Source organism: Equus caballus, chromosome 7 (assembly GCF_041296265.1).
Source record: "Equus caballus isolate H_3958 breed thoroughbred chromosome 7, TB-T2T, whole genome shotgun sequence".
Classification (NCBI taxonomy): Eukaryota; Metazoa; Chordata; class Mammalia; order Perissodactyla; family Equidae; genus Equus; species Equus caballus.
This window is the reverse complement of record NC_091690.1, coordinates 68,962,241-68,973,579: the sequence shown is the minus strand read 5'-3', so window position 1 is coordinate 68,973,579 and position 11,339 is coordinate 68,962,241. Positions and strand designations below refer to the sequence as shown.

General features: G+C 44.9%; 1 protein-coding gene across 1 annotated transcript in view; it reads right to left on the bottom strand.

Annotated features, from left to right (window-relative positions):
* Positions 1–2,567: 2,567 nt before the first annotated feature.
* Positions 2,568–11,339, bottom strand: part of INTS4 (integrator complex subunit 4) — a 94,051-nt gene continuing 85,279 nt past the window's right edge. Inside the window, exons 20-23 of the mRNA XM_023645652.2 lie at positions 9,785–9,944; positions 9,417–9,560; positions 7,045–7,165; positions 2,568–2,997 (exon numbers count right to left, since the gene is read on the bottom strand). Of these exons, the coding sequence (XP_023501420.1) occupies positions 2,819–2,997; positions 7,045–7,165; positions 9,417–9,560; positions 9,785–9,944 (604 nt within the window). The 3' untranslated portion in view covers positions 2,568–2,818. The remainder of the gene's footprint in view (positions 2,998–7,044; positions 7,166–9,416; positions 9,561–9,784; positions 9,945–11,339) is intronic.

Genomic DNA, 11,339 nt, shown 5'->3' with positions numbered 1-11,339 from the left:
CTCAGGTCCAAAAGTCTGAGGCAAGAGAGCATGGTGAGCACTGGGAACAACTACAGGTAATTATCTGCAGCCGGAGAAGTACAGAAAATGTTTGGGACAAGGAGTATGAGGCTGGAGACGACAGGAGGGGCATGAAGAGCCTTCAAAGATAGGAGTTTAGACTTTATCCTGGGACCAGAAGTGATCCACTTAAGGGGCTTAAGCAGAGGAATGGCGTGAGCAGGTCTGGGTTTTCGAAAGATTACTGACAGCTGTGTGAAGAATGGACCAACGGGGAAGATCTGAGGCAAGAAGATCATTAGGAAGCCAATGCCATATTTTACGAGATACAATGGTGGCCTGCATCAAAGTAGAAACAGTGAGTATAACGAGAAAAGGAGTGAGTCAAGAAACATTTGGAAAAGCAGAATCTGAAGGACTTGATGGCTGTTTTTATATGAGGGGTGAGGAAGGAGTCCAAAGTGACACACAGGTTTCTGGCTCTGATTGCTGGGTGCGTGGTAGGCCACTGACAAAGACATGGTAGACTCCTGTTAGGAAAACCATATTGATTCAGGAGGCTGGTCCAGCCTTGACTTCACCACAAACTCGGTCTCTGGGCTCACACCCTCACATGTGAAATGGAGGTGCCACACCAGAGTGATCTTCATGCTCCCTTACAGGTCTTTGTAATATAAGGTCATTCTTCCACTTCAGTGAAAAAAGTAGGAACCAGATGCAGAAAATCAAGATTCTCATATTTCACAGAACCTGAGAATTCAGGGGAAAAGGAATTTAAAACGTTGAACCGAACCCCTCATATGATACTTGAATTCCTTTGCAACAAACTTGTCAGGAGTTTGTTCACATCCACCTGGAGAATCTCGTATCTCCTAATGCAGCCCGTCCCATTCTCAGCTGTAAAAAACTCAGCCTGCTACTAAGCGGAGACCTGCCCCTTAGTGTAGCTCCACCTTTGGTAGAAAAAGCACTATACTTTGTGTTTTAAGACGTGGGATCAAGTCCTGGCTCTACCCCTTAGGAGAAAGATGACCTCAAAGCCTGTTTCCCTACCTGTAAAATGAGGGATAACCTGGAAGGATTTTTGTAAAAAGAGTACTGTATCCAAAAAGGACCCAGTATATCCCTCCCTTAGCACGCTTTCTGTAGCTCCGGCACGAGGGGCTCAGTCAGCAGCCCTGGGTCTTAATGTTTTCGTCTGTGCTTCAACCCAGCAGTCGTCGTTAGGTGCTTGTGTCAGGGCTGTGGTATTATTCAGCCTGACTTGAAGCATAATTTTATCTCCAAGGCAAGGCATCTTGTCGTTGACATACGAGAGCCCACCAGCGGCACATACTTGAGATGTACAAAATAGGTGAGCAAGCTAGAAAAAGTAAGCTCCTTGGAGATGATCTTTCTTCCCTTAGTCCTTCTATGCCAGTTATGTCCTCCTGGAGCCAGACTGCCTGGGTTCAAATCGCAGCTCTGTCATTAACTAGTTGTGTGACCTAGGTCAAGTTACTTAATCCTCTGAACTTCACTTGCCTTGTTTATAAAATGAAGATAACAGTACCTACTTCATAGGGTGGTTGTGAGGGTCAAATGAGTTAATTTATGTAAAGGGCTTACAACACTGTAGGGAACACATTAGGTGCATTAAATCAAAAGTCAAACATGCTTGAACCCAAATTCCAGCTCCACCTCTGAGTAATTGTATGATCTTGCTCTTATTTTTATAAGCTTTCCAAGAACCAAACGTGATCAAGACTGGCTGGACCTTCAGATTCTACCAAGCATTATTTAACTAAACTCATTCAACAACGCTTGAGGTATAATGATCTCGATTTTACATAAGATGAGGAAACTGAGGCATAGAGAGCTGAGGATTGGAAGGCTTTTTTCCGTATACTTCCCCTGAGGTAGTACAGCTCAGGCCTTTGGAATCACTTGGATCTGAGCGATCCTCTGACCAGAGGTTTCACCTCTCAATCTCACTTGGCTGTTGTAAGGTTACATGGTGGGCAGAGAGCACAGGGCCTCACGTGGCTAACACTTACGGGGCATTCACTGTCCTCACGCCCCAGCTGCACCTTTCATTCACATGCAGCTCCAACACTGGACTCATCAGAGATGGAGTGGGAAATGGCTTTTTTTCTGACACTGGACCCCTCTTTCCCATAATCCTGGTTTATTTCTAAAATATGGCCTCTATTATTTTGGTTCTAAGGATAATGGCAGGCAAGGTCAAGAATTTCCCTCAGGGATGAAAATGATTCATTCTCCAGTTACTCATTCAGTCCTTGGCCCAGCTATTGCCTGAGTTAGGAAAGGAAGCTCTCAGCAAGATAACGGATATGTCAGGCCATTCAGGAACTGTCAGTGGTGAAGAAGGACAGCTGTGAAAGCTGCTCTGGAGTTGGCCCTGGGAAACACACTATTGCTTTAAGAAACAAGATTATGACTTCAATAACCAGTTTTTTAGAGGTGGCTGCAAAATTGGATCTTTGTGTTTCACACGTGAGGAATGTAAGCAAGTGGTATAAATGTTGAACCCACAGCCACACAAATTTAAGGACCAGGAACTGGAATGACTTGGTGTTTTTCTCAACTTTATTAGGGTAAGGAGTATGGGGGTGGGGTGGGGCGAATAGACTTGAAGGTTTTTGTTTTCTCAATACAAAATAATTTATCCCGTGTTTGATACCAGATGAGACTGTAAGGGTCACATGTTCCTCCTTATGCCTATACACCACTTCCAGGTGAAGTGCCCCAGACTTCTGGCTCACTCTGATACCCATGAAGGGCCTTCTAGGCCACGGCTGTAAAGACTGCTTGTGACTCAGCGCCTTGCAGGTTTGGGCATTATGTAAACTTTTACAGACTTGCTGAAGGGGATGGTACCCTCGATGCCAGTTTCCACCTGAGGTGACATCTCACCACCCTCGATCCAGGGAGATTTTGGAATGCGTGAATTGGAGTTGTAGGCCAACAGCAGCCTCACTTCCACCTGGCATGGTTCTGGAAAAAAAAGACAAAAGAAGTCCTCTATGACTGGGCAACGGCTGGGAAATGTGATGAAATGTAAATAAAAGCAACATCAAAGATGGAAACAGTAGAGTTTCAAGAACATTTCTTCATCTATCTGCATCCCTCCCTTCCCCCTCACCAAACAAAAACACTTTCCCATCCTGAACCCTGTGAGGCTGATGCTAAGACGGCAGACGGACTGCTTCTCTGCCCCCACCATCTCCTCCTCAAGTCTCTGTGGGCTCGCTGCCACTCAGAGCCATGGCTGCCGAGATGAGCAGAGAGTGAGCTAACAACCCTTCCTCCCCAAAGGCCTTCCAGCCTCCAGACAGAGGGCCACAGGTACAAGCATGTGGCCAATGTCATCTGGGGATAGTCACGCTTTTCCTGCACAGCTGATCTCAGCCCTCAGGGCTGTGCGTGCCACAGACTACTGTCTTAGTGGAGAAGCCTGACAAAAAATTCTCACCAGTGAACAGGAACATGTTTCAGTGACCTAAAATCATGTCATTAAACCTTTTGTTCTTTTATGAAATGACATTACAATACTGATCTAGTTTCTGCAGGTGGCAGGCCCCAGTGAAAGCAAATATGCGCTCCCTCAAGTTGCTGACCGTTTGGTTGAGGAGACAGAGACAGCTGCAATGGAGCACAGTATACGCTCTAATCGAGTCTCTAAGAAGTATTGAGGGAGAAGCCCAGGAAAGCTTTGGAACAGAACACCTGCTCTGCCAAGCACAAAGCCCCAAGAGTTCTCACCCTGCCACACCATGAAAGACTGTCACAATCCCAAAAAAGTCCCAAGGTTCTGAGAGGTTCTACGTGACTGCCCAGATCCACACCAGTGACAGAATTTGAGCCCAGTTCATAAGCTGAAGCAATTAATCTTACTATTAGTCATATGGCTTAAATAATGAAGGAAGGGGAGAGGATTTCAGGAAAATCTAAGGGCAAGTGCAAGGGCCAGGAACAGCACAAGCTTGGGATGTCCTCCTTAACTTTATTTGAATAGAGCAAAAGGTACAAGTGTTACAGAGAAGCCCAAGGCTAAGAAGTTCAGAGGGCAGGGGAATGAGGACTGGATGGATCTAAACAAACAAGGGCAGAGGTCCCAGGACTTCTCAATGTCTCCCCAGACCTCTTCCTGGTCATCTCCAGACTTCTCTCTAGGAATCAGAGCAGAGACTGGATTGCTGTCCTCCAGGAAGGGACAGGCTCACAGGCAGCCAGGGCAACCTAGCCAGCCCCAGAGAGCAGCCTCAGCAGCACCATTTACCAGCCATGTGGTGTGGACACTCCCACATAATCTGGGGCCTTCACCCAGCCTTGAGTGTATCTGTAATGAAACCAGCACTGCTCTCTGGTACCAGGTTCCAGTATCAGCTCTCCCACTATGTTCTCCTCTTTTGTCCCAGATGGCTGTTGCCAACTCCTGACCACAACCAAGCCTCAGCTCTCTCAGCACTTTCAGGAACCAAACCCTGGGAGGTCAGAGGACTCAACCCCACCTGGTCATTATGCCTTCCCTCACCAGCATGTGCTATGAATGGCAGTTCACGCCACTGCCATCAGAGGAAGGAGACAGTGGGAGAAAGAGACAAAAGATCATCTGGGACAAATCATGCAACTTACTCATCATGACAGGAAGCACCTCTCTCTTAGGAGGTATATATTCTTCCATCTTACAGATAAGGAAAATGAGACAGAGGTAAAATAACTTTCTCAGGATCACACAGCAAGAGAGGCAGAATTTGGAACCTGGTCTACATCACTCAAAGCTTCTGACCTGGCAGCATCCTGCCTCCCAGAGGAGAAGCCCCTGATAGGGAGCTGGTGAGAGACTGGATGGAGGAGCTCTCTGCCAACACGAGGCCTCATCTCCTGGTTTAGGAGAAAGAAAGCACAGGTGCCTTCAGAATGAGAACATGTTTCACCTAGTGTCCCAGGTCAGAAGGGAGCATGGCATAGTGAAAAAACTAGGGATTTGGGCATTAGGAAATCTAAGTGCCAGCATCAGTACCACCATTGATTGGCTACGTGGACCTCCATTTATGCATCTACAAAATGAAGAAGAGAATACTAATTCCCACCAGGAGGATGGTCTAAGGATTAAATGAATTTTAATGGCACATATAAAATCCTGTGTCAACTTTTCATTATCTTTTGAGCACCTACTACATGTCAGGCACTAGGGACACAAGATAGAGAGGCACTGGAAATACAGAGGTAAAAGTAACGAGCAAGTTCCCTGCTCTGGTGGAGCCTGCATTCTAATTGGAGAGAAAGTCAGTAAACAAATGAGAAAACATCTGACACTAGTAAATACTATGCAGAGAATTAACACAGAGATTTGTAAGGGTGACTGGGTAGCAACCTCTCAGAGGAGATGATCCTAGATAAATTATAATTCTGCAAGCTCAGGATAGCCTAGATTGTAGCCCTGGTTCAAGCAATGACCTGCTGTGTGACCAGGGACAAGCCAGTAGGGCCCTCAAGACCCTGCAAGTTCTTTTGAGGTCTAATATGCTGTGATTTGTCCCCCTGAGCCTTGGCCCTTCCAAAACAATGCTGTGCCACTGCATTTCTTTCCCCACATCTAGGATCCCCTCCTGAGAAGAGATTAGAATAAGGAATTCTACCTTCCTATGGAGCTAGAGGTTTGGCAAATACTAGTGCAAAAGCACTGCATGCAACAAGGATATGGACTGAGAAATGCTCAGGGAGGCAGACCCTGGGTAAAAGCATTGCTGGATGCTCCCTTGACTGTGCCAGGCCCAGGGTCACCGGACCCCCGAGGGGGATGCCCTGACATTCAATGGTACTTCCTCTTTTTGAAAACTTCATAAAATCAGCTATACCCACCTAACACCCCTGATAGAGGGACTGCATTAATAATGGCATTAAATATTCATATATTTTAAAAAATGGTGAAAGAAAATTCCAGAAAACATCCACCTATCTCTAAAATAAACCAAATCTGGTGGCATTAAATACTTTCTCCAGTAACAGCCATGCTTCTGAATCATCTTCAATGATACAGGAAACACCACGTTTTAGGTTCTGCAGACTGAGTCTCTCTTTAAAGTTTCTAAAGCAGCCTTATAGGCTTGAAATATAATGTCTTTCGCACTTGTATTCTCCCATTTTATTCATATGAATTCAAAAAAATACTTATGCAACTTCCTTGTCTTTTCACCAGTTATCAAGGTCGCTGTACGGGAGGGTAAAGCATGAACAGATCATCTTACTCTGCATTACCCCACAGACCAGCCATCGGGGACAGGAGGGCAGTAACTGTTCAGGGAATGAACTGAGCTGTTCATAAAGAAAGAATGATTTTAAATTTTGGTAAGAAATATAAAACTGTTTTATTTCTAGACATAGCAATGCTCAGAACTAACTAGGTGATTGAGAATTATCATCTTCATTTTGAAGGTGAGGAAACATTCAGAAGGGAGTGGCTAGTCCAAGGTTACACAGCAAGTCAGTGGCAGAGTTAGGACAAGAAAACAGTCTCCTGGCATCCAGCTCAGGGCTCTTTCCATGAGACTCCATTCTATCATAATCTCCTGTATATTTTCTGACCAAAACTTGTGCCTCGTGCAATCAAAGCAATGCAGCGAATTAGCCTGAATGCACACAGAGTGCGCTTTTGAGCTCCTTAAGAAATCAAGGGGCTGGCCCCGTGGCCGAGTGGTTAAGTTCGCGCGCTCCTGCTGCAGGCGGCCCAGTGTTTCGCTGGTTCGAATCCTGGGCGTGGACATGGCACTGCTCATCAAACCACGCTGAGGCAGCGTCCCACATGCCACAATTAGAAGGACCCACAACAAAGAATATACAACTATGTACCGGGGGGGCTTTGGGGAGAAAAAGGAAAAAAAATAAAATCTTTAAAAAAAAAAAAAGAAATCAAGAACAATCTTCAGCAATCCTGATTCAACCATGTATTTTTCAAACCCCAAAAAACCAAACATGTAAGGGTGGGTGTGATCCCTGGGAGCATCTTTTCCTGCTCACTCTGGCCCACTGAGTCCTCACCTGTCCAGGCAGTGTGGGAGAGGTACACCTGGGTGATGAGCCGGTGCCGCCCTGGGCCAGGGTTGCGGAAGTCTGCCGGCTTGGGGTGGATCACCTGAGCCTGGCCATCTGGATATAAGACCTGCGAAGTGACAGAAATAATAAAAAGAGGCAAAAGAGCCATAAGGTCTTAACAAAATTGCTAGTGACATCTGCTGTGAACCCTGAAACAGGAGGTAAAGAAAGATGACACTAGCCTTCACAGAAGACCGCTCTTTGAGGGGAGGGCAACACTGCTGACTCCTCTACACCGCTGCCCCAGCACAAGGCAACGTCTGGTAAATGCTTCCTGAATTCATGGTGAACGAGTGATAGGACTAAAGCATCTCTTTAAGTACAAAGATAGGTAAAACATTAATCCTGACAGGAAAAGCCTTCCCGTCATCAGGATGACTCTCTCCCTCCTGGCTCTGAATCATATCATGGCCCAGCATCCATCACCAACCACCAAGTATTAAGAGTAATTTTGTAACTGTATTCTCCCCACCAGCTTATTAAGCCGCTCGGCAATGTTTATCTGTCTCCTTCTACAGAGTCACTGTGCACTGAAGGGTCTGCTCAAATCACTGACCAGTTCTTCACTTCTCATAAAGTGTCAGAGTTCTTTCCGCAGTACCCCAGGGGCCTCACAGCTGTCTGTGGAGAGGGCCTACTGCACGGCACAGCATCCAAAGGAACTACATGAACAAGTGAAGCTTATCCTAGACCCACACAGGACCTAGGCTATGGAAATATAGTGTTAAGGGCAAAGTAGGGAACCACACAGGTCTTTCAGCTGGAAACTCTGGAAGGCATGTCTCAGCCAACCCGCCCCCTGATCTCCTTTCATCTCTCCTCACCTCTTAGGGCCTCCCTGATTCTACCCCTCTTTTTTAAGGCTGCTACTCTCCACACTATCTCCAGGCTCCAGGCCCCCCAACCTTCTACAGCAGAAAGATGCAGGTGTCCCAGCTTCCTGATCCTCGTTATCTTTAAAGAAATACTGGTACCCAAAAGCCCTACTCCTAGGATTATGATTTAACTGATGTAGGCTGAGGCCTGTAAATGAGCACTTTTTAATGCTTTCTGAGTAATTCTAAAGTTCAGCTAGGGTGGAGAACCACTAATGTGGAAGAAAAAAAAAATAAACATCTGCAGTACAACTTCACAGCCAGCTCAGAATCAGTTCTCTACAGGTCTCAGGATTTATAATAAGTGCTGCTGGGAAGCTGGAAGGTTTTTTCCCCTACTGTCACCATAGGAAATATTACCATCTTCAGGGCCTGATTCATCCTTATCTCTTCCAGGAAGCCTTCCCTTCCTGCTCCAGGCTATTTTTCTGTCCTCTGATTGAACTTACTGCTAGTGCTTGAGGCCCTACTTTTATTCACAGCCCTTCTGCTCAGAATACCTCCTTTTGCCCCTATCCTTCGTTCTCTTTCATCCTTTCAGACCTCACCCATGCACCAGCATCTCCACAAAGCCTTTCTTTTCCTCAGTCTCCACCATAGTATTGGTGCCTCCATAGTATTGAATGCCTCTCCATAGTATTGTTCAAAATATTTTTTAAAAGTATATTGCAGAATTTTTTTATACTAGTGAAAAATTGGAAATAACTCTGTAGAGGAGGAAAAATAATTTTCCCTCTGCCCTTCTAGGTTCTTGGCTAGAACCATCTGTCTGTCTCTCACTGAAACTGAGCATCCTGAAGGCAAGAATGCTGACACATTGACCTTTGCAACCCTAGCACTTGGCATGTGCAATGGAATATACATTATTACATGGATGGAAGGATGGATGAATGAATAAATGGGTAGTACTCTTTGTGGGGCTTAACTGTAGACTATCGAAATTGATTAGTGTCTCTACCGCATCTCTCATGTGTCTCTAATGTATCTATCTAACTTGGAAAAAAATATTCCCTAGTGATTTTTGTTCCACACCCATAAATTTTGTTTGCCAAGCTGACCCACTCACAGCTTGAAAAGGACTTGTTTATTATGGTTTGCTTGTAGCCCTGAAAATACCAAGTCTTAACTTCACATTACAAGAATAGAAAGGGCCCTGTTATTAGTGAACCCTTACTGGGTACCAGGAGCTGTACATACATCATCTCAATTCAATATCAACTATTCCTATTTGCTAGTTGTAGAATCTGAGGTTCAGAGGTTAAAGTAACTTGCTCAGACCGCACTCAGCTGGACAGCTGAGATTCAAGCCCAGGCTCTTTTCCAAAAAGACTCTTCTCCCTCTCCAGCTTCTGTCCCTCAGGTCAAGATTACAGGGGTGCTCAAGCTAAATGCTTCAACACAGAGTCAGTATAGAAGCTCCATGGGGACCAAAATCGGACAGACCTGGACCTTCACAGTGCTCTGAGGATCCTGCACATGTTCGAGGGTTGCATCAACATCCAGGGCCACCACCAACCCAGATGTAAACCGCAAAGGGTTGTCTGACTCGCCTGCTGGCTCAATGATGGTGGCTGAGGCTTTGTGGATCTGTAAGCAAGAAGAACATATGATGATTCTAAAGCCAGGTCATCCCTGGGCAAGAAATCATGATCTTCACCTCTCTGTCTCCTTATCTAATGGGTGGGCATATGAAAGCCAATCAGAGGAAAGGCCTTAGTCCAACTGCTCTAATGGTCAAAGAAGATCACCAAGGTGAGCAATTTTGACTGTTGGACAGACTTGGCCTGAAGGGGTATGACACAAACCCTGACCTGCTCTGGAAGGGGGAGGTGCAGGAAGGTACTCTGCCGCAACATGGTGTGTAGAATTTTGACCACTTCTGCAGGTTTGGATGTCATGAGTCGGGGCATAAGGTCAAGAAGTTTGTCCACAAAGCTGTCCTGCAGGTGGGGCAAATCAGCAATGAAACACCTGGAGGGACAAACAGAAACAACTGACTATGCATTCATTCATCACAGGCTGGGCCCCAAACATCTGCCAAGCCCCAAGGTAGGCAAAGTGATGAACTGTAACAGCTCATGGTTCCCGACTGAGACAGCCAGGTGGGTACCCAGTTAATTATGCCTTAGTGACATGATCATCACAACAGCCTTGTTTACGGAATACCCATTACATGCCAGGTATACTCTGACGTATTTTACATTATCTTATTTAATCCTCCCAGCAATCCTGTACATTGTTACAATTGCTTTTTTCATATTGTGGATTAATTAATCTAACAAATATGTCTTTAGGACTTACCAAGTGTCAAGTACCATTCTAGACACTGGGGATGTAACAGTGAGCAAAAGAGAAAAAATGCCTGTCTTATGGAGCTTATATTCAAGTGACAGGAACTCCGAGACTCCGAGAGGATGATGATGCACTGAGGCTTAAAAAGTTAAGTAACTTAATCCCAGCTCTGACTGATTCCACAGTACTTCCGCCTTGTGGAACAGGATAGTCAAAAAATATTTCAGTGAGGTGGTGAGATCAGTGCAAGGACTCAGAGGCTGAATTAAGAAGAAGAAGGATTGTGCAGCTCTAAACAGAGGAGGAACTTTCGCAATTCAGAGCTGTCACCTTTCCAAAACTCTCTCCAACCCAATGGTGTAAAAACAGACTACCTTAAAGAATCTAGAACCAAGAGTAAGGCAAGAACTTAGTTCAGAGTTGAAGCCAGGATCTTAAAGAGACAAGCTAGACTGTCTCATTTGCTAGAGAGCAGTACCTACTGGTGAAAGGAGGTATTGCAACCCAGCCCTATAAGAAGCTCATCCTCCAAACGAAAAAAGAACGAGAAGTATAGTGTTACATAAGCCTCAGGTCTGGTGAAGTTCACAGGGTAGAGACAAAGGTGACAAAATAAAATATTAGACTTAATCAAGTGCTTTAAAATTCTATAAATGGCTGCCTCCTGGTATTATACTGACAGCACACACAGGTCTGGTCACAACCTTGATTCCTACTTCTTCGCCAAGACTTCCACTCATCTACTGCATCTGTTTTAACCAATTTGCTTCATAGAGAATTCTGAGAAAACATATCTATCCTACAAAATAAAAGTTACCTACAGAATTATGGAAGAATTTTTGTAGATTAGAGAGAAATACGTAAGTTTAAGATCAGTGGTAAAAAAAAATAGACAAGTTGTGACTTTTCAACAAAAGAGTTCATGAGTTTCTCACATAATACTTGTCTTCTTATGATCGAATGTTAAATCCAAATGACTCTTGATGTTTTTATTATTCTGTTGTATGTTTACGTTTGAAGCTAACATCAAAGAAGTTTGTTTATACACCACTAAAGAAAATACACAAATTAGGG